The following is a 22742-nucleotide window of genomic DNA, read 5'->3' on the forward strand; positions in this document are numbered from 1 at the left end:
CAGGCTGGTCCAGAATGCCATCCTGGCAGAGCTGTTGATGAGGGGCTCCTGATTTCTAACCCCAGATGACACTGTCATCCTCACGGCGTGCTCCCCTCTTCACAGGGGGAGGGAGGGGAAAGCTTTTCTGTGCCTTGGAGGTGAGAGCTGGCTGGGAAATCGGATCTATGCATCCTGCCTTCAGAACCCTCATGCAGAGGCTGGGCAGACCGCACACAGGGGCAGTGAGACCACAGAACAGAGAGAGAGAGAGAGAGAGAGAGGGGGGGGGGGGGGCAGGGACGGGGGGGAACACTCTGTCTTTTGCAGGAGTGCAGAGCAGACTCAGCTCCTGGGAATGACATGTAAAGTCCACCCTCCAAGGCACCAGCCTTACATCCTAGAGTCCCAACGATGGCAGCCCACTTCCCATACCTGAGCCATTCTTGCTTCGGTTTCCATCTCCTTGTCTCCAGGCTGTAGGACAACCAGAAAGTCTAGAAGCAGACAGATCATCGTGCGTTGCTGTCTGTAAGCCATTAATACATATTACCTGCATTTCCAGACCTGGGGGTCCCCCTGTATAAATGCTCAGCTGCCTCTTTCTCCCTCGTGGAGATAGATAAGGCAAGAAAACCCACTCCGAGAGAAATGTCAAGTTAAAACAGCCCTGGTTCCTGTGTATCCCTGGGGGAAACTAAAAAAAAAAAAAAAAAAAAGACAATAAAGAGTGCTCAGATTTTAGCAACTCTTGGTCAAATCAGACACTGGGGTGTGGGGGTTCCAGAAGGTAATCCCGGGAGCATTTCTCCTGGAGCTGGGGCCCGGTGTGACCACGGAAAACTGCTAAAACTGCTCCCATGCTGCAGGCTTCCTTCTCCAAACCCAGCATTGGGAGAAACCAGCTGAGAAGTGGGTTTCCAAGCCAGGTTTCACAAGGCACAAGAAGTGGTTGCTGTAGAAATCATTTTTAAAAATGAATAAGTAAATACAGCAACTAAATATCAGAGCTCGGAGGCTCTTAGCTATCAGTCCCGGGTACTTGCAAACAGTGAATGGTACAAACAACGCAGTTTTTTTTTCTTTTTCTTTTTTTCTTTCTTTGCTTTCTTTCTCGCTCTCTTTCCTTTATAGATTTTATTTATTTGAGAGAGAGAGAGAGAGACAGAGCACAAGCAGGGGGAGGGGGAGGGACAGAGGGAGAAGCAGACTCCCCGCTGAGCAGGGACCCTGAGATCATGACCTGAGCCAAACGCAGATGCTTAACCGACTGAGCCACCCAGGTGCCCTGAAAAAAGCCAAGTTTCAATCCTAACAGCAAACATGGATGACTGCGGGGTATCTAGGTGCGAGGCGGTGCTCCACATGCTTTCCCCGTACGAACTCCTGTAACGCAATCACCCGCATGCGCACACCAGAATGGCTCCATGTCGCCCAGGGGGGGAGGTGACGCACACAGAGCTGTCACCTGCCCAAGGTCACACAGCCGGCTGTTCCAGGGCCGAGTGCACCCTGTTCCCTCCAAGATGAAGATGCAGTCATCCATGACGGCTGAATCCTCAGGACACCCCTGCACGTCAGCAGGGCAGAGGCTGTTTCCGTGTGATGGTCAAGCTTTGGAAAAGGAAAGGGATTTGTGCAAGGTGACAGGCTGGCCAACACAGCTGCTCCTGGTGCCGGATCTTCTGCTTGTCCACCAAGGACTCTGTCCGCCTCGAGTGCGGGCGGCTGGTGGGCACAGAGATCTGGACTGGTAGGAGGGGCTTCCCGCCAAGACAGGGTGCAGATGATGATGCCAGTTGTTCTCAGGGAGGATTCAACATGCATTAGTTTTTAATCTTCTCTGGCACCTATGACCCCCACTGTACAATGAAGAGACTGTCCCCCTAGGAGGCCATTCACCAAGACAGACACATACTGCTCTGTAACCCTTTTTTCAAAAAAGATTTTATTTTTAAGTAATCTCTGCACCCAACATGGGGCTTGAACCCACAACCCCGAGATCAAGAGTTGCACGCGCTACCGACTGAGCCAGCCGGGTACCCCTGCTGAGTAGTGTGTAGCCCTTTTGTAAAGTGAAGCAGAAAATTCCAATCCTCTCTCTGCCATGTAAAAAACAGACACACAGGTGGCCTCGCCTGGCAATAAATATTTTAATTTTTGTTTCATTTTTATGATGACAAATAATTTTCAAGTTATTTCCTTTTTTTTTTTTAAATACAAAGCTAAACCACAAACAGGTACAACCAAGACATTTTATCTCACATTTACACACTCTGTCGGATCCTCCTCCAATTCTCTGACCACTGACCAGGCAAGTGGGGGGCGGGGGGGAGAGACTTTCTTAGGTAGCACCGTGGTGACGCCGGGGGGGGCATCAAGGTTGAGGACAGGCTCTCATACCTGTCTCCATTCACATTTACCTGGGACCAGGGGAGGTTGGGAGACCCCAGGTCATGGATCCAGAGCCACGGCCCCCTGGACTGCAAGTTACCAGAGTGAGAATAGGTCCCCCTTCAAGAGGGAGGAAGCTACCTACTCCTCCTGCATCACAGTCAAGGTGAAAACTGTACCCTTAGCCTTGATCCCTGAGCTGCTGGGCCTGCCCACTCCGCTGGTGCACCAGCGGCTGGGGTAGGGGCCCTGCATTTCAGGGTCTGTGGGTTCCCCCTTCGGTTCATGGCTGCATCTTCATTTTTGCAGGAAGGACACCAGGTGGTCTGACAAACAGAAAGCCTGACAGCAGGTCTGGAACTTTCAACCCATTGGAATTGGGTCAGGGTGGGGGGAGGGGGGTGATGATGGGTAAGTAATTTCTGGTCCCGCTACAAAACTTTTATTTTTGATTAGAATAGAGTACCATCTCAAATCTCTTCTACAAAAACAAAAACCAAACCAAACCAAACCAAAAAAAAAAAAAAAAAAAAGAAAAAAGAAGAAAAAACGCAGCCACTTCACTCACTTCAAGACCTATATACATGTAAGTTGTTTTCTGTGGTTTTTTTCTTTTTTTTTTTGTCTTTTTAAAATTTTTAAATTTTTATTATCATTTTTTTTTTAAAATAAATTCAGTGTTCACATTTCTATAAAGAATTAACCCAGTTCTGGGAAACCCTGCCCCGGCAGGGCGAGCAAGCGATGCTTTTCCCTGCCCACATCTACTCTGATTACCCGCCCTGAAGCTTCAAGGTGCCCAGAAAAGCGGCGCCCGTGGAAGAGTAAACCTAGGCCCGGCCCGCGCCCGGGGCCCCTGGGTCAGTAAGCTTTCGAGAAAGCAGAGGGGAAGACTAGCTTACTGCGAAACCTTTTTAAGAAATATTCATACACTTCCATGTGCGCCTGTCCAGACGTCAGGAAAACAAGAGCTTGGGAACACCCCGGCCGGGCCTCGGGAGTCGCGGCGGGGGCGTGGGGAGGAGAGTCCTGGCTCCTCGGCGGGAGGCGGGCGTCACCCGGCCTCCTAGTTCATGTTCACTCTTTCCTCTAAAACCTGTGCTGCGTCCTCGACTGCATGCACGGGAAGCACGAACGTGTGACTTGTATGCAAAAAAGGTACAAAACAACTAGAATATAAAAGTTTTGGTAATATAAGGCCATCTGTTCCAGTCCACCTTGGAAACCTGCAACAGATATTTAAATACTACAGTGAAAAGGCATCTTAATATACTTTTTAAAAACATCTGAAGTAATCTGCTAAGATTAAGTGTGTAAAAAAAAAAACCCAAAAACTCAATTCCCTTTGAGGGCATTTTGTCCGTGGGAGGAGGGAGGGGCGGGGAGGGCGGGAGGTTAATGCTTCAGCCAGGGGTGCGCTTCGATGGAGGCGCGGCTGCGGTCCCCGTAGTCGTACAGGAGCTCCTCCCCCGCCTTGATGTCGCGGGAGGCGATGAGGATGAGGTGAGGCACGCCGTCGATGTCGTGCAGTTTGGTTTGGCAGTTTCCACATTTACTGTGATTGATCAGTCGTCCCAGGCGATTTGTCTCTCTAGTCGCATCCACACTGGCGGGAGGGAGGGCGACAGAGGATTACACTGACAAAGGGGCTTTTGATCCCAGTCACGCCAGCTCTCGACTCCGGTGGGATGTCGATTTATGGCCGCGTTTCGGGGAAAGCAGTTCAAATCAAAAAACCATCTTTAAGAGCCCGGGGAGGCACCGGGTGGGAGGCGGCAGGAACGCAAAAGGCTCTTTGTGGGGGCGCGTGAGGCAAGTGCATAACAGATAAATGAGTACAAATCAACTCGGCTGGTAGTGGGGGAAGCTGCGCGTGTGGGGAGGCAGGGAGCTTCGGGAACTCTCCGTACCCCCTGCTCCATTTTACTGGGGGACCTAAAACCGCTCAGAAAAATAGAGCCTAATAAAAAAAAAAAAAAACAAAAACCACCCCAATCGAGTGCACCGGCCATATGGGGAAAGGAGCAGCCAGGGATTTCTAGAGCTGCTCTGGCTGCAGGCCACGAGAGCGCGCGGCCTGGTGAGCCTCGGAGCGGACCGTCCCCGCCTAGCCCGCTTCTGCTTCTCGTCTGCTCAGACGGCAGCTGGAACAGCTCCAACCCCACATGGTAAAATGGCAAGTGGGGGAGAGCTGCTTCGCGGCTTGGAAAAAAAAGACGTAGCGAGAGTGAAGCCAGAAGCAGGATGCCCTCGTGGCTCCCGGCCCGGAGGCCTGTCCTCTGCCAGGACACGGAAAAGCCACTTGAAGCTCCAGCGGACTTACCAGTAGGTTTTGCTCAGATACTGAAAATAGTACATGTAGCAGCCCGTCGAGGGGTCCTGTGCATACAGAGCCTCCCGCTTCTTGGCGTCGGTGATCTCGATGAGGTCCCCGTGGTACTCGACCACAAACTCGCCCCGGGAGAACTGCTTGGTGGCGATCACACCCCTGCCCTTGCCGTCGATGAGGTCAATCTGTCGGGAGGTGAGGAGAAGCGCTGCTTCCTGACCCCGCGCAGGGCCAGCGGCCCGGGCTTGCCCCCCTCGCCGAGGTGTGCCCTAGATCCCGCACTACGGACACAGCACGGCGGGCAGGATGAACCGGATAAAAGCTGTTCTGTTCCACCGTCGCCACAACCCATCACCCCACAAGGGTCCCTCGTGCTCTTTGCAAAGCACTGTTACATGTGAGCCTCCGGAGAGACCTGCCGGGCGGGTGTTGCCCCAGTTTGTAGAGGAGGGAACGGAGACTCGGAGAGGCAGAACCACGTCCAAGGCCACGTGGCGGGGAAGTGATAAAGCCCAACTCACATCCACACACGTGGCCTCTTCTGGGGAGCAGTAGGACCCCGTGTTCCAAGTGTCTCCTTTTTTCTGGAATTTACCCTCCCGTGCTTCTCCTCACTCCGTTACAAATGGGGTTGCAGGGTGACCGCTTGCGGGGCCCAGACTTAAGTTCAGGTCCTCCTGGATGGGTGTGTGGAACTGGAGCTTTTTTCTGACCCTCGAGTCCCAGCCCAGACCCACCTGGTGGCCACTGTAGGGCTCCGCCCCTCTCATCCACCCAGTGTTTGCAATACATGAGAACAAAGGAAATTTCTTGGGCCCTGTCGTTTCCCAGGAAAACAGTTTAGGAAAAATGTTTGCCCAGGCCTCATGCTAAATGAAAGAAAGCCAGCTACGACAGGCCATCTACTCTGTGACTCCATTCACATGACATGTCCAGAACAGGCAAATCCACAGACACACAGCTGGGGCTGGGGGAGTGGGGGGTCACGGCTACTGGGTGCAGGGTTTCCATTTGGGAGGATGAGAAAATTCTGGAACTAGACAGGGATGACAGTTACACAACACTGTGAACGTACTTAACGACATGGAATTGTACACTTTAAACGGGTTAAAATGGTACGTTTTATGTTATACATATTTTACCGCAATCTTAAAAAGGTTTCTCAGGATAACGTTTCCCATATAAAAACCATTAGTGTTTCCTTCCCGAGATGCTCCCTGGGCAGATTTCGTATCTGGCCCCTTGACAACCTAAGAGTCTGACTAGCCGCAGTGACTGTTAACGGGGTTACGGCAACCCGCCGGCCGCTGGGCGCTGGGGTGGGGGGTGGGGGGGCGGTGTACCTTCCAGCCTCAGCCTCCGAGCAGTAGACCCTGCTGCCCCTTACCTTCATTCCTTCTTCCTTCCCACTTTCAATCAACTCGTCTATTCTTTTCCTTTCTTCAGACTGGGTGGAGGGAAGAGAAACAAGAAGCACTTCAGCATTCTCTCCTGGGCCACTCTGGGCAGCCTGGACCACCCGCAGGTCACTCACGGCTGGCCTCCGTGACATCAGTCCCCAAAGACGCCCATGCCCCACAGCGCCATCTGTCTCTCACTGCCCATCTGTTGTGGACAGTTTGCCACCTGGGGCTCAAATGGACCAGGAGGGACGCAATGGTGGCCCGACTGCAGAACTGGGTTGGGGGTTGGGTTCTATTTGGCACGTGCAATGTTTTTTAAACCATCTAAATTGCCAACATGAAAAAATCATGACTCTTGACTTCATATAAAATCGACTAGGGCAGATGAGAGGCTGTGCCTTTCGAAGGGGCGGGTGTACGTCAGTCACGTCCCTCCTGTCTGATGGCCCCTGTTGGCACCCTGGTTCAGGAACTTTGACCTGGGTCTCCATGAAGCCACTGCTACGGATGAGAACATGCCTCCCACCCCCAAGAGGCAGGACCACCCTGAACAAAGAAGTCAGACAGGAGTGGACACTCCTGGCCCTACCGGCCCCTCGGGGCCACCACCTCCCTCCCAGATCCAAGTGCCCGGGACTGTGGGGAGGCACGGGGAGCCACACAGAGACCACCAGAAGCCCAGGCCCTCCACTGGCTGCCACGGCTGGGCTCAGAGGCGAGGCCTCCACCCAGCGCCGAGCACAGACCCAGCCGGGCCGGCGGCCCCCACCCACAGCGCGCACGGACTCGGTCCCTCTCCACGTGGATGTACTGAACGCCTGTGGCGTGACGTGGAGCCCGGGTCTCTGTAGGTTTACAGACGCCGCGCAAGAGCCACACCAGACAGCCTGCCTCCAGCCCACACCCCAGCGCTTTCATGGCCACCTCCCCGGGCTCCTGGCGTCCGCTCTGACCACCCCTTCACTCTATTCCCCACACAGCAGCCAGAGGGGTCTTGTAAAAAGCTACGTAAGGGGCGCCTGGGCAGCTCAGTCGGTTAAGCGTCCGACTCTTGGTTTCGGCTCAGGTCGTGATCTCTTGGGGTCATGGGATCGAGCCCCACCATCAGGCTCTGTGCTCTGCAGGGAGTCTGCTTGAAATTCTCTCTCTTCCCTTCCTGCCCCCCACTCTCACTTGCTCTTTCTCTCTCAAATAAATAAATCTTTAAAAAATAAATAAAAAATGGGACGCCTGGGTGGCTCAGTCGTTAACGTCTGCCTTCGGCTCAGGTCATGATCTCGGGGTCCTGGGATCGAGCCCCGCGTCGGGCTCCCTGCTCCCTCTGTCCCTTCCCCCCGCTCGTGTGCTCTTTCACTCTCAAATAAATAAAAATAAAATAAAATAAAAATGTACATAAGATCATGTCATTTCCCTGCTTAAAGCCTTCCAAAAAGTTTACTGAATAGTAATGGGCCAATGTTGGTTCACTGTGACAAATGTACCAGGACAGTGTATGGAAGGTGTTAATGATGGGGAAACCGAGTAAACGGTCTATGGGGGTACTCTGCACTATCTCTGCAACTCCTCTATAAATCTAAAATTATTCCAAAATAAAAAATTTATTTAAAGAGAAGCAAAAGCTTGGGGTGCCTGGGTGGTGCAGTGTGTTGAGTGCCCAGCTCTTGGTTTTGGCTCAGGTCATGATCTCAGGGTCGTGAGATCGAGCCCCGCGTTGGGCTCTGCACTCAGTGGGACTGCTTGAGACTCTCTCTCTCTCCCTCTGTCCCTCCCCCTCTCAAATGAATAAATAAATCTTAAAAAAAAAAAAAAGAGAAGCAAAAGCTTTTCCATACCTTCTCACTGCTACGGGGATAAAACCCCCTTTTCCCATGGCCTGTAAGGCTCTGCAGGGTCCCAGCCCTACCTCAGCAGCCATCTTCACCCCTTCTCCCACATTCTGGCCACACTGATGACTCTCTTAGAGGGCCAGGCTAGTTCCTGCGTCGGGGCCTTTGCACGTGCTCTTCCCCCTCCCTGGAACACCCTTTCCCCAATCCATTCACCTGGCTTGTGTCCTCCCTTCTTTCTAAGCTCTGTTCAAAAGGCACCTCCCTCAGTGAAATTTCCCTGACTACTGTAGCTAAAGTAGCCTTAGCCTCACTGTGCTTTCACACTACTCTGTTGTATGAAATTAATGTCAAAGGACTATCTGAAATTATCTTGTTTTTTGGTGGTTGTTTTTTTTAAAACACTCTCCACTTGAATATAAGCTCCCTGAGGACAGGAGAGCTTGTATGCCGTGGGATATCCTGGCCGAGAACAGTGCCTGGCACGAAGTAAGCCCTCAAGCAACGGCAACATCAACACATACACATCACTCACACAACCACCTTGCTGAAAAATTAGTGTGTGGAGAAGACCAGACCAGGGAGAAATGTAGTGAGCTCTGTAACCGGGATTGATGGTGGGCTAGGCACCCGGGGACTTTCCTGCTGGGACTTAACGAGGCAAGAGGAGCTGAGCTGGGGGAAGCTGGGCGCAGGCTAGATGCCCTGAATGCAGAGCCGCAGTCTGAGTTTCGTTCTGGAGGCTCAGTGCTTGGGGGCATGCACCATCCAGCTCCAGGCTTCCGAAGAGAATTCAGGCAGGCAGCAGCCTGGGCAGGGCGGGGGTGGGGATGGGGTTGCTAGAGGCGGACTGAGTGGGAGGTAAGCAAGGTCTGAATTAGGTCGAGCCTGCTCTGCACATCAGGCCCGGGGCTGGGCTGGGGAGAAAGAAGCCGGGGCACTGCCCCAGTGCAGGCTGTCACCCCACCCACAAGCAGGCCAACCAGCTAAGGGGCCCCTGCAGCAAAACAACGAGGGGTTCAGGGTATCTCTCCAAGGCCCAGTGTCCACCCTCTTCCCTGGCCCCGGCCCTGCCCGCTCTGCCTTCAAACTCAGTTAAGTATCCGCAAAGGTTTTAATTTTAGTTTCTCCTCTGGCTACCCCCAGCCCCCTCTTATGCCCCCTGTGCCTGGGCCGTGGTTTCTGGGGCCTCAAAGAGCAGGCAGGGCAGGACTGACCTCACGCCTCAGATGAGGCCCAGCTGCCCCACCCTCGAGCTTCACCTGTGCCATCCAGAGAAGACGCCGCCCTGGCCAACCACAGCCTCGCTACCTCAGCCAACAGCCGCCTTCCCGCCAGGCCAGCAGCCCCCCGGCCCTGGAGTTCACTCAGCAGAGCCGCCCCAAACAAGCGGAGCGCGGCACGGCTCTCCTCGCCACTGGCTCTCTGTCTGGTGACAGGGCGAGCTTACTAGCTGCAGACCAAGCTTCGGAGAAGTGAGTGTCTGCTCCCTTCTGCTCATCTGCTGCGACATTTTGCAGACCTGCATCACGTCCCTCCTCCAGCCAGAAAAGCCCTTCTTTTTCATTAAAAAGGCAAACTGAGCTGCCCCCGCTCTGCAGCCCGTGGCAGGCCTCGGCGAACCCCCAGCGCTCCCTGTGTGGGCACCGCAGCCCCGACTGCGGCTGGGAGGTGTTTGGGGTTCCGGGGCCTGGCACCACCTCGCCCTCCGCAGTGCTGTCTGAGACCGACCTAGCACGGCCTCCCGCTGCAGGCAAACGTTTTATAACAGCTTGTTCTTGGCTCAAAGACATTGCCTTTCTAAAGAAATAAAGCCAAAGCTGCTCTCTGGGGGGCGGGGGATGGACCCCTTCTCTCATTTATTTTAAAGGAAGCCTCATCAATTCAAATAAGCAGAGCAACAGAATGCTAAATTGCCGTATCTGCATCTATGGTTTTCACCCACAAAATGCGGAAGGAGTCTAGTTCAGGTTGAAAAGCTAAAACCGACAAGGCCTCAAGGAGGAGGCTGGGGGGGAGGCGGTGCGCATGGAACTTCCCCACCGCTCTGTGGGGGCGGCAATCCGAGCTCTGCTCCTGCCCCCCGGCTGGCTGTGAGGGTGCGGGTGGGCGGAGGGCTGCAGGGCACACGGCGCCCGGGGTCCTGGGGTCCGTCTCCTCAACAGAAAGGCCAGGACCCCACCTCCCCGCGCCAAACACCGACCCGCTGCCGCCGGACGGCCGACTGCGGAGCCGGCTCACAGCCTACAGACCCGGGGGCCCGGCCTGCTCTTCCCACCTCCTAGGGCCACAGCCCGGGGGAGCGAGGACAGAGGCGCCACAGGAAGTGACAGCTATGGGAGCAACTGCAGCAGTGTAACCGCTGGCCGGTGCCCCCCGGGGGCCAGGCCCGGTTCCCAGCTCCTCGTGCCCCAGTGCACCGGCCCTCCCGGCTACACCCCTACAAGCTAGTGCTTTGTTGTCCCGCTGGACACACGGGGCGACCGAGGCACAGAGCAGACGCGTGACTGGCCCGAGTCGTACAACCATGAGTGGCTTCCAAGCCACTGCTCCGTGCCCCCTTGAGACGCGCCACGGAGTGCGTGGCGAGCAGACGGACAAGCCTCGCCAAGAACACGCGGCCCCCCGGGGTCCCAGGCTCCTTCGGCCCCACCCACACGCCTGGACAAGATGCTGTCACCGGACCGCCGGCCGCGCCACGCCACGCGCCTTCACGGAGGCGTCGTGCCGAGCCTCGGGTGACCCCCAACGTCAGGATGACGCCCGCTAGGCCCCGGCCGCCACAGAGAACGCGCCCGCCCGCCCCGCGAGCCCGGAGGAAAGCCGCGGCCTCTACCTGCAGCTCAGCTTTGCTCTTCCGGGAGCTCCTGCGCACAGGGTAGAAATCCGTGAGTTTGCGGTTCTGCTGCGTCTTCCCTTGAGCTCTGGGGTGGGAAGGGTAGAGGAGAAAACAAGGATGAGCACTGAAGACGCACTCAGCCCAGAGGCACGCCACTCCTCAGCGATCATGTCACTTCCACACCTCTGTCCACCGGGACCTGCGCTCACGCAGGCTCACCTGCCCAAGGGGGCATCGGAGCGTCAAAAGACAGGTTGCCTCCTCGGGGGGTGGGGGGGAGCTCCTGAGCTCTGGACTCGGGCCAGACTGACATGCTGACAAGTAACGGTGTCCCTGGTGGTGACGCACGGCACCTGAGCCCCGATGACACAGACGCCGGGCGGGGGCCCTGCTCCCCCTAGCGAGCACCTGAGCTGGGGCCACTGGGGTGAGAAGCAGCATGCTGCGCCGTGGCAGGGGAAGGGCTCCGGAAGGCACTTACTTTTTCCGAGGGGCCTGTTTGCCCTTGACGGGCTTTTTCAGGGCTGGCTTGGCCACGGCGGCAATGGCAGGATCACAAGACGAGGTCGGAGTTTTTGGAGGTTCTGCTGCTTCAGATTTTTGGTTTGGAAAAGGTGCCAGGGGACCTCTCCTGGCGTCTTTGAGCTTCTGTTCCTCGGACTTCATGGTGCTCCGTACCGCGTTCCCACTGTTTCTCTTCTCTGCAGGCAGAGCGTGGGGAAAGACAGAGGGTTAGAGTCCACTCTCCGTGTCCCAATCTCTCAACCCTCAGCTGCATTCTAAGACAGGCTTTCAGAGGAGAGAGGACCCTGGGTGTGCCAGTCGCAGTGCCCCCCGCCTGTGAGACCCCGTGTCTGCCAAGGGCTTCCGGGGGAGAAGCATGTAGCTTTCCTTTCGGACCCACACACTGGGCAGAGCTGTTCGTCTGCATCTTTTTTATTTTTTTTTTCTTCAGCTTTACTGAAGTATCGCTGACAAATAAAATAGTAAGATATTTGCAGTGTACTTCCTGATGAGTGGATAGACATGGTGGAAGGACTGCTCCCATCTAGTCTGTGAACGTTTCTGATCTCCTGCAGACCCCAGGAGAAAAGCTAAATTCCCAGAGTGGGCCAGCGTTGATGGACAGGAATAAGGTAATAAAGCAGAACTTCTTCCCTAGCAAAGACCTCTTCCCCAAGAGCCGCCTGGCATGCTTCATTTCAGACTCTTAAGAGAAAAACATTTCCTCTTCTAACGGGGCCAAAGCCCTGCGTTCATGGTGGTTCTCAGCAGTGACCTGACACTGGTCAGTGCGGCGCCGGGAGGGACGGCAAAAAGGATTCGTTACTAAAAATAGTTGTGAAGCACCAGTGGCGGTGAATGATTCACTTTTTAAAAAAATGACTTACTTAAAAAAAAAAAAAGACTTACTTTAAAAAAAAAACAATAAGTAAATAATACATAGCTGGTAGGAACGTAAAATGGCGCAGTCACTTTCAAAAAGAGTCTGGCAGTTGTTCAAAAGTTCAACATGGAGTTACCATATGACCCAGCAATTCCACGCCTAGGCGGCTGCGAACACAATTAAAAACATATGTCCGCACAAAAAACCTGTATGTGAATGTTTGTGGCAGCTTATTCACAATAGCCAAAGAGGAGAAACCACCCAAATGTCCATCCACTGATGACTGGGTGAGTACACTGGGGTCCATCGACGTGACGGAATATTATTCAGCCACGGAAAGGAGCGAAGTCCTAACACCTGCCCTTGAAAACATGATGCTGAGTGGAAGAAGCCAGACACCCAAGACTACAGATCCTGCGTGATTCCATTTACTTACGTCCAGAACCAGCAAATCCACAGGGATAGAAAGTAGATTAGTGGTTGCCAGGGGCTGGGGGAGAGGTGGTATGAGGAGAGACTAATGGGCACAAGGCCTCTTTTGTGGGGTGAGGAAATGTTCTGGTACCAGACAGCTGGTCATGGTTGCGCCGGTCTCTGCAGAGACTAAAAACCACTGCGCTGTATGCTTTAAAACGGCGACCACTATGATATGTGAGCTCAATAAATAAGCTAAAAAGAAAACTAAATACATCCAAATCCAGCCAGGCCATTCTCACTGCCTTACATGCCTTCAGTGGAACCAGAGGGAGTGAAGTCCAAGACATCACCCATAAAAACCCTAGGAGTGCGTGATGCCCGTGAACGTCAGCGACCACGTCAGTCTGAGTCAAAGCAGAAAAAGGGTTGAGAATCAAGGACAAAAGCCTGGCCCTTGGGCTCTCCTTCAAATATATCTGGCCCCAAATCCTAACTGTGGCCATTTAGTGACACTGTAAGTCAAATAAGCTTATGTACCATGCCACCATTGAAGATCATTTACATTCCACCCCACTCCAGGAGGGATGGGAGACTGCCTGACCACCACCCAGGGAGAGCCCGTTCGCCACCCAGCCCCTCCTCGGTGGAGGCTCGTCTAAGTGCTGCAGATGCAGCAAGGATCAGGCCAGCCCAGGAAGGGGGGCCGGTGTGGAGCACTGTACAAAGCCCTCTGCACCCATGCTTTCACCAATCTTCAGAATAGCCCTGCGAAGTAGGAGTTCTCCCTCCCACTTCAAAGATGAAAGAACGAAGGCTCAGAAAAGCGGAGTGACCTGCCCCAGCCTCTCCTTGGAAGTGGCAGAGGTGGATTAGAACCCAAATCATTTGACGACTGACTGAAACAGTATCACCCACTGCCCTGGGCGGGGAATCAAGCCGAGGCCCGGCTCCTACCCCTGGCTCTGGGCTTCCCCACGCCTGGCGCTCAGATCTGGCCCCGGACATTGGCCTCACCATCACTTATGGCACTTTCTGGAAATGAATTACGAGGCTTCCTTGTCCGGAGCCCCTGGCAGCCAGAGTTCTGCTTCTTTAAGGCAAGTTTTAATTAGAAGGGAGCGTGGTGCACTGGGGAAAGCTCCTAGTCCCCACTGCAGCTTTAACAGGGGAAACATTTGGGAGAGAGCAAGATTTCTACGAGGTTTCAGCTTGCTTTGCAGGGCCGAACAGAATTTTCAGTAACTATGTATGTTCTTGTTCAATATTTTAACTCCAAACCTCACTACAGAGCATGCTGCTTCAGAAAGCAGCACTGAACACTTGAGTGGAAAGAAACTCAGAAATGAGGTCAAGGCCAGCTCAAAAGAGGGAAGGAAGTCGGTTCCCTACGTTCACACAACACAGTCAGGGCTGCCAGCACCTGGCCTGTACCATCCAGACTCGTAACTTCTGTACTTTGGGTACATGTGAGCCTCTTCATCTGCAGCTCAGGTGTTATTTTTGCAACTTGGCAACACACTCAAGCTTGAAGGACATGCTAACTCTTGTGAAAGCAGGGAAAACCTGTTAGACCGACAGGGCACACACCCCGGGACAGGCCTCTCTTCCCCTGTGTCTGTTTCTTAGCAGCAAGACAGAACGTGGTTCAAACCCTTGAACTTGGGTTTGAAAAGGCTGGATAAACATTTAATATATGTGCACAATTATGAAGGAGAGAGGCTTCTGCAACCCGACCAGCTGTGGTCAGAGCAGGGCCATTTCAGAGCCTTACCTTCTCGTTTCCTGTAGAGTCCGGCTAATGGCTTCCCCTGGCATTTGACTTCGTGATGTGCAACTGAGTTCTCTTCCTGAAGGGGGGAACGCATTCCAGAGCATTTGTTGGGGCTCATGTAGGAATAGATCTTTGATTGCCCGGTAAATACGTTCTCCTAAAACGACAAATGCATGTTCTGAAAGAGGCTTGAAGAAGAAGATCCCAGGGCAAATGGCGGAGAAGGGCACTCAGAATAACCGAAACCAAACACCGACACCATCTCTCAAAAGCAGGCCACCAGGAGTTGCCAGCCCTGGGAGAACAGTGGAAGGTTTACGATCTCCCAGGTCCGAGTCAGACATTTCCTGAACTCATGTGGTCTCGAATTCTGGTCACTAAGGACACATCTGGCCAGCAGGAAGCCAGCTGTATACCAAGGCGTATACCAGAAGCAGACAACCTACCAGCAGCAGTCGGGTCAGAATGACCCGGACTGAACAACTGCAGAATTTGAAGGGCTGGCCTATGTGCAGGAGCTAACTCCCCTGGCAGGAGCTGCAGGAGCTCTCAGCACAGAAACAGGCCTCAGGGAATCTGATTAACCACTTCTTGGTCCTGAAGGCCTCCGGGAGGACTTGTCATTACTGCCTGAGCCTTCAGTGTGCCCAAGCCTGGCCCCTCTCAAATCAACGCGGCCCAGCAGCCTCCCAGGACTGCGGGACTGGACTGCAGTGGTAACTGAGGGGTGGGGTTGGGGGTGGAGAGCTCAATAAAAGCGGAGCCTAGAGCCAGCGCATGCAGGGCGGTCACTCTACTGCAAATGGCATCTTGGCATTAATAGGAGGAGGGTGGGCAGGCGGGTGGGGCGGTACAGGTCACTGCTGGCGTCTCTGGGCGTGGGGCCTCCCTCGCCTCCGAGTAAGCACAGAATGGGAGGAGGGCTTCCCCAGAAACACTGCTAGGGCCCTTCTGCCTGCTGAACCCTTAAACACCAAGTCAGCGAGACCCGTGACCTCTCTGAGGGACCCGGCCAGGCCCCGCACACCCTGGGAAGGCAGCCACTGCCGAGGTAGCTGGGTCTCGGGGCGCGGAAATGCCATAAAGACACAAACTTTTCCGAGGTCAAATATTGCCAGGGTCATGGCGGAGCCAGTGTGGACGCCACTCCCAGGCAGGCCGCAGAAAAGGAAGCTGCCCGAGCCGGGCGCCCCGCCCGCACGCCCGCACCCCCCGCCCCTGGGCCCAGGGCCGCGGGCGGGGGGTCCCGGGGCGCGCGCACGTGCTCGAGGCGCCGGGCCGGCGGGGGCGGCCCGGCCGCGCGGCCCCTCGGGACGCGCTGAGTGAGTGCGGGGAGGGTGCCTGCTTACCCCGTTGGTGCGGGGCCTCCCCGGGCCCCTCCGCTCCACCATCTCCGGGCCCGGGGCCGTCGCTGCCACCGCCGCCGCCGCCGCCGCCGCCTCCACCGCGCGGGGCTTGGACATCTTCCTGCCTGGAGAGGGGGACCCGGGGGAAGCGGGGGAGGGGGCGCTCAGGGCGCGGCGGGGCGGGGAGCGGGGCCGCCCGGGCCGGGCGCCGCGGCGGCGCCTCCCGCCGCAGCCATGTTCCGAGGGCCTGGCGGCGGTGGGCCCCCCGCGCCGCCGGGAGGCAGGGGCCGGCCGGCCGGGCCGGGCCGGGGCCCGGGTCGCCCTCCCGCCGCCCGGCCCGGCCGGGCCCCGCGCGCCGCCCGCCCCCCGCGCGGCCGGGCCCGCCACACCCACCTGCAGCCCGGCCAGGCCCATGGCGGCGAGCCCCGCGCCCTCGCCCTCGCCGCCGCGGCCCGGCCACCACCGCTGCCGCTGCCGCTGCTGCTGCTGCTGCCGCCGCCACCAGCGCCGCCGCGGCGCCCCGGGGAAGGGCCGGCGGCGCCCCACGGCGCCCCCTTCCCCCATGGCCTGCGAGGCAGGGCCCGGCACCAGCGCGCCGCGGCAGCCCCGGCCGGCCCGGGACCGAGGACTCTGGGAGGGAGGCGCTGGCGGCGCGTCCTCCGCGGCCCGCCCGCCCGCTCGCCGCCGCCGCCGCCGCCCACCGTCCGGCTCCCGGCCCGGGGAGGGGGCTGGCAGGGGCGGCGCTGCGAGGCTCCGCCGGAGGGAGGGAGGGGAGGGGGGAGGGCGCGCCGCGCGGCCGCGGCGAATCCCGACTCGGGCGCGCCCCCTCTCGCGCGTCCTCAGCCAGTCGGGGAGGAAGGGGTGGGAAACATGATAATGACAGCCCGGGCTCTCGCCGGCCGGGCTCTTGCTCTCGCTGGCTCCGCGGATATTTTGGGAGACCCGCCGGTGCCCGGCGCAGTCAGCAGCGGGGAGCGCCACAGGCGAGAGTCCTCCTGCGTGCCCGAGCCTGTGCTCCCGGAGCGTTTTATGGGCATTTAATCCTCCCGCAAGTCCCCCTCCGGCGGGCAGAGGGGGGCAGGTCCTGTGGCAAACCCGCTAAAAATGGGGATACTGGGGCTCAAGAGAGGTGCAGCGGCTTGCCTAAGGCCACAGAACTAGAAAGCGACGGGGTCAAGTGTCAAACCCAGGCGGTCTGCACCTGACCCGTTCAGGCCCTGGGGAGATAGAGCCAGTGGTTTTAATGGCAAGTTGGTGGGGTGCTCCCGGTGCATACACCATCTCATCCAAACCTCACAACAGCCCTACGAAGGTACACACCCTTATTCTATCCTTTCCACGGATAGGGAAACTGAGGTTCAGAGAAGTGAGGAGCTTTGGCCAAATTCTCGGAACTGAAAATGAATTTCCAGGCCAAATGGCCCCAGAGCCTGCACTCCCAGCCACAGATGAGGAAATTCAAGATAGGAGGGACAGAGGCTGTTGCAGAAGCGTTTAGCAAGTCACCTGGTTCTCCTGTCCACCCCCGTGAGAAAATGTCCTAGGAAGGCAGGGGTTCCAGCCAGTGGGTGTCTTGTGTTGGCAGAACTCACTGCCCTGCACCACTGTGCTGAAGCCATTAGGGTGTGAGGGCCCACAGCCAAGAGTCACTGTATTTCTGCTAAGTCATAGATGCAAACAAGACACCTCAGGGCGTCTAGCTCCTACTGCTTGGGTCATGGCCTGGGAGGCAAGCCTTGGGTTTCTCTCCCTGCGTCTGCCCCAGAGGTGCTTTGTGACCACGGCCCACTCACTTCCCTGGACTAGGCCTCAGCGTCCTTGTGGATAAGAACCAAGAACCTTGAATTCCTTAACCCACCCAGGGCACCTTCCAACATCCACAGAAAAACAAATGGCTGTCACTTGAGGTAGCTGCCTCCCCTTAAGAAGGGATAAGACGAAATAGGATTAAATGGCAGGAATAGGCTCAGGACAACATCTCCCAAATCAGTTCATGCTTTAGCATCCTGGACAGGGCTGGGGAGCACCTTCCTTCCTACATCTATCCCCTCCCCTCCGGCAGTCCCCACCCCAACACTAACTCCAGTAGGGTGGGATACTCTGCTCACTTGAATACCCAAGAGACTATGCAGAGAGTGAAAGCGGATTCTAAAGTGACACTCTGACATGCAGGTCAAGCCATCTGAAATAGAGCGCTAACTCTCCAGGGCAGAGAATTTTGCAGTTTGTCGCCAAATTATCATGGGAATCGTGGTCTGGAACAGGAAGCAGCCACTCAGGTCATCTTTTCTACTTCACATGCTATTTCAACATCCTCCCACCCCCCACCCCCCACCACACACACATGCTCAGGGCCACAGCTTTGTCTATTTCGGCCCTCAAATGCAGGGGTTACCTACATTAAGATCCAAGTCTAGCACCCATTCCTCAACTCTGCAGCTCTGGTACTAGAAGATCTAATACAAATCATTTGATGTAACCTTCAATACAGTCTTTCCTGTCTCTGGACAGGAGGTGTTTATGTGTATGTAACAAATATACCCAACAGCAGAAATAAAAACTTTTTTTTTTTTAAGATTTTATTTATTTATTTGACAGAGAGAGACACAGCGAGAGAGGGAACACAAGCAGGGGGAGTGGGAGAGGGAGAAGCAGGCTCCCCGCAGAGCAGGGAGCCTGATGCAGGGGCTCAATCCCAGGACCCTGGGACCTGAGCCGAAGGCAGATGCTTAACGACTGAGCCACCCAGGCGCCCCAGAAATAAAAACTCTTAATGTTGTCCAGGATCTCATAGAAATAGAATTCAACAGGAATGATACTAATAGCTAACATTTATTCAATGTTTATGTGCTGGGCCCTATTAATAATGCATTATTTAATTTAACCTTTCCAACCCTTTAGGAGAAGGTACTATTCTTATTGCACAAATGTAGAAATTGAGGGGCACCTGGTGGCTCAGTCGTTAAGCGCCTGCCTTTGGCTCAGGTCATGATCCCAGGGTCCTAGGATCGAGCCCCCGCATCAGGCTCCCTGCTCGGCGGGAAGCATGCTTCTCTCTCTCCCACTCCCCCTGCTTGTGTTCCCTCTCTCGCTGTATCTCTGTCAAATAAATAAAATCTTTTAAAAAAAAATGTAGAAATTGAGGCTCAGGGAAGATGAAGCACTTGACTGAGGATTACATGACTAAAGTGGTTAATAGAGCTGAGATCTCAACCCAGTGCTGCCTTATGAGAGTACTCTACCATAAAGAATGTATATTGCTTCCCTTGAACTCAAGCACAAAAATAGCAATTCATTCATTCCACATTTATTGAATACCTACTTTGTTGCAGGCCCTTGCTAAGGACACAACAGTGTACATAAAGACAGATGGAGCACATTGAGGCCAGAGGGGTAGGCAAGGCCCTATAGGCCATGGTGAGGATTGAGGATTTGATCCTAAGAACAGTGGGGGAGGGAGGAGGAGTGAAGGTCACACGATAAAAATCTGTGTTCTTGGGGACCACTCTAGCTGCTGAGGGATAATAAATTGTAAATGGTAAAAGTTGAAAGAGGGAGACCAATTAGGAGGCCATCTGGCCCTGGCAGCAGAAATGGAGAAAAGCAGATGGACTAATCCTCCTCAAACTAATATACTTAAGGTTGAAAATATTTACATGATTGTAAAACTTCAGAACCAGAGAGGAGTTGCCTGGTATCTGAACATTTTGTTCCTTGACCCAGCAGGGTTCTCAAAGTGAACTACAAGTTTGCAACAAAGACAGCTTTTCTAGAAGAAAAAGCCTGACTCTTCATTCAAAGTATTCTAAATGATTTGATATTTACACTACCAAATGCCCAATTTAATAATCTACAAGAGTAACGAAGCCTTAAGAAATAAGTAACTATTAAGAAAGAAAGAAAGCAAGAAAGCAAGAAAGAAAGAGAAAGAAAGAAAGCAAGAAAGAAAGAAAGAGAAAGAAAGAAAGAAAAAGAAAGAAAGAGAAAGAAAGAAAGAAAGAAAGAAAGAAAGAAAGAAAGAAAGAAAGAAAGAAAGAAAGAAAGAAAGAAAGAAGTAACTACTAGTTTGGGGGTCAGGCGAGATAGGGAGAATTACTAACCAATAAATTACAAAGGTGATTTGTAAGCCTGCCATGGTAGGAGCTGGGAACACTTATCTTCACTTTGGCTAAGGGAAATAGAGTGTAAGAAGCAAAGGCACAGCATGGCCAGAGTCTAGACAGTGACTTTGGACTTCAAGCTTCCACCTCTGAAAAATGGGAGTAACAATTTGTAAAGATTAACTGAGATAATAAAATGTCTGGTCCTCAATGGTAATTATTATTTGCCTATATTAAGTATTTACATGTTTCAGTGGCAAATTGCTTAGTTTTGTTTTCCCTATAGATTAATTAAAGCAAGCCATCTTTTTCCTTTTTAAGGCCCTACTGTTGAAACAGTTAGCTTGAATGATTTTGCTCTAATGGGAAAAATGAATCAGGGAAGCATAGATTTATTATGATCTGTCAGATACTTTTAAATATACTTTTGATGCTTAACACTTTTCTGAAGAAAAAAAATTCGTCTTAGCTTTCTCTGTGGATTGGGTTATGAAGCTCGTTAACTTGAAGTTCACTTTGCCTCATTTCTTAATCAGAATCTGGGTTGTCCCAAAAGACCCTAAAAGGACTCTGGGATAATAAAGGATGCAGCTGGGTGCAGGGCCTGAAAACAAAGGTGCCCAATAAATATTTGCTGAATGAATCCTTATTTTATTCATTATAATTTTTATAGGGAGCGTACTGCATTAAGGCAAATTCCTACTAACCTGTACTGCCTTGGGATTTTGAGGAAAATGTCAAACCTCAACTAATTTTTCTTAAATAATAATTCTACTCAATCGTCACGCTCAAGTTTTTGCATGGAGGAGACACAGCGGCTGGAAATGACCAGCGGTTGGAGATCACTTTGCCGCATAACGTGGGTTTTGTTGTGCTGACAGCAAACTAAGTGTGCAAAGAAGGACTTAAGGCAGGGACATCGCCTCCCGCGGCTGGACAATCCCACCCAAGCCATCTCCCGTGGGCAGGAGTCCTGACCAGCTGCAGGACGAAGGGTCGCCCCGGGTGGTGCCATGGGACTCATCTGACCCCAAAAATGAGGTGACTCAGGGCACGGAGAGGGAAGGCGCCTGCTGCGGTGTCCACGCCGACGCGCTCCCCACGATGGAGGTTACCCATCTGCGCCCTGGCCTCGGAGTCACCTCCTTTCCCAGCGAGAGAGAGCCCCGAAATGGGCGAAGCCTTGCTCTCCCCCGTCCTCGTATCAGTAACAACCACTCCCTGGAGGGGCCCTGCGCTTTAGTCTCCGAAGAGCTTTGACATATGGATCTGCTGTCCCTGGAGAGGCAGGCCAGCGGGTGCCCACACTTTAGAAAGGAGAAACCCAGGCATGGGAGTGGGAGGGACTTCTGGAGACTTGGCGGGGGGGTAGGTCGGAGAAGGTTCCGCAACAACCCCCCCAGCCCCGTCTCCGCGCTCCGTCCGAGCAGACCTCTCAGCAGGGCGCCTCCCCGCTGCCGCTCGCGCCACCCTGGTGCCCCGCTCAGCGCGACCCCCCACCCCAGCCGCCCCGGCGCTGACCACCTGGGCAAATACCTCTAGCCATGGCCCGGCTCTGTCACCGCCTAGGATCTCCCGGGAAACGCAGCTTTCGAAAAAAGTTGCAGCAACTGTAGCCAACTGCTCCGCGGAGCTACGGCTGCTGCCCTGATTGGCGCAGTTGCCCGCCTCTCCCCAGGCTGCCCGCTGTGATAGGCGAACTCAGGAGGGAAAGCCCGCCCTTCTTCCCGCCTCCTTGGCGGGGGCGGGGCAAGCGGCCGCACTTTCTACAAGCGCTTTAGGGACAGGTCCCGGCGGAGGAGGTGGGAGGGGGTTTAAATTTTACCGTCTCCCTGCGCTGATTGGCTGAGGTGGGAGGACACCCGCGATGCCATTGGGAGGCCCCAAACTCCGCCCCCTCCCGGTGCTGAAGCTCCGCCTCGGGAGCTTTAGTCACGCGGCTGGAGGCCCGGGCTCAGAGTGGACCGGATCTGGGACTTCCGGTTCTTCTCGGGTTTGACAGGAACCCGACCTCTGACCCCTCGATCTCCCCTTATGACCTGCAAACCCTAGTTCTCCCCACAGTTTGGCGTCTCCAGCCCCTTGACTGCGACAGCAGTTTATTTCATTCATTCCTAAGTTTGAAAGGTTTACTGAGGCTGTTCTTCCAGTATTCAAAACTAGCTGGCATAGCTACCAACTAAATGGGTCAGAGGATGAACCTTCCGGAACCTCAGAAATCCTAGCCCTCGTTACCTACCCATTTCCCAGATGGAGAAAGAGAGGCGACCAGGAGGACCAGGTAACTTACTTGCTGCCCAAGATCACCCAGCAGTTTAATTGCAGGGCTTGGATCAGTCTTGAGACTCTGAGTCCGCTAGATGGCTACCTTAATCTCAGGGAAACAACCCCGCCCTGTGCCCCACTCTGGGGACCCTACGAGTAAGTCCCCAGAGAAACACATATGTCTTCGATAATCTTTGCTTTGAACACGGGGAAGGTGTCCAGTTACAGCTCTTCTCTGGGGTCCCTCCTGGAGATGTAGGTGGAGGTCACTCATCCACTGTCTCTCTGGTCCCCAAGATTTTGGCGTCCTCGCCATTGCCCAAGGACCCTACCATTGCAGCGAAAAATGAAGGAAAGCTAAATAAGGTGATGTATGTGAAAGCACTAGGAAAAGTAGAGAGTGACACTTTTTTTTTAAGATTTTATTTATTTGGGCGCCTGGGTGGCTCAGTTGGTTAAGCGACTGCCTTCGGCTCGGGTCATGATCCTGGAGTCCCGGGATCGAGTCCCGCATCGGGCTCCCTGCTCGGCGGGGAGCCTGCTTCTCCCTCTGATCCTCCCCCCTCTCATGCTCTCTCTATCTCATTCTCACTCTCAAATAAATAAATAAAATCTTAAAAAAAAATAATAAGATTTTATTTATTTGAGGCCGGGGGGAGGAGTGGGGGAGTGAAGAATCCCAAGCA

General features: G+C 54.4%; 1 protein-coding gene across 5 annotated transcripts; it reads right to left on the reverse strand.

Moving 5' to 3' along the window:
• Positions 1 to 1890: 1890 nt before the first annotated feature.
• On the reverse strand, positions 1891 to 21437 carry KMT5A (lysine methyltransferase 5A). 5 transcript variants are annotated; one of them, XM_045887803.3, is made up of 8 exons: positions 21328 to 21437; positions 15695 to 15816; positions 14346 to 14502; positions 11252 to 11471; positions 10768 to 10855; positions 6090 to 6149; positions 4697 to 4887; positions 1897 to 3979 (listed from the first exon to the last, which is right to left on the reverse strand). In XM_045887803.3, the coding sequence occupies exons 1-8, from the start codon at positions 21335 to 21337 to the stop codon at positions 3769 to 3771; spliced, it is 1059 nt and encodes a 352-aa protein (XP_045743759.1). In that variant the 5' UTR covers positions 21338 to 21437; the 3' UTR covers positions 1897 to 3768. The 5 variants fall into 5 exon arrangements, with proteins under 5 accessions (XP_054366529.1, XP_064434324.1, XP_045743761.2 ...); XM_045887806.3 differs by lacking the exon at positions 21328 to 21437 and adding an exon at positions 16085 to 16216; XM_064578254.1 differs by lacking the exons at positions 15695 to 15816; positions 21328 to 21437 and adding an exon at positions 16085 to 16367 and having other exon boundaries at positions 1895 to 3979; positions 14346 to 14421.
• Positions 21438 to 22742: the final 1305 nt, after the last annotated feature.

Source organism: Mirounga angustirostris, unplaced genomic scaffold, assembly GCF_029215605.1.
Source record: "Mirounga angustirostris isolate CCGP_5_RB_7025 unplaced genomic scaffold, mMirAng1.0.hap1 SCAF_14, whole genome shotgun sequence".
In the NCBI taxonomy this organism is placed as follows: domain Eukaryota; kingdom Metazoa; phylum Chordata; class Mammalia; order Carnivora; family Phocidae; genus Mirounga; species Mirounga angustirostris.

What these genes read in the sequence shown, in the direction of transcription:
- KMT5A (XM_045887805.3), bottom strand. Translation starts at nt 16,255, where the DNA reads ATGGGGGAAGGGGGCGCCGTGGGGCGCCGCCGGCCCTTCCCCGGGGCG. An exon ending in ACTCTACAGGAAACGAGAAG is followed by an intron (nt 11,472 to 14,345) that starts GTAAGGCTCTGA and finishes CTCTGCCTGCAG; the next exon opens with AGAAGAGAAACAGTGGGAAC. An exon ending in AAACAGGCCCCTCGGAAAAA is followed by an intron (nt 10,856 to 11,251) that starts GTAAGTGCCTTC and finishes TTCCCACCCCAG; the next exon opens with AGCTCAAGGGAAGACGCAGC.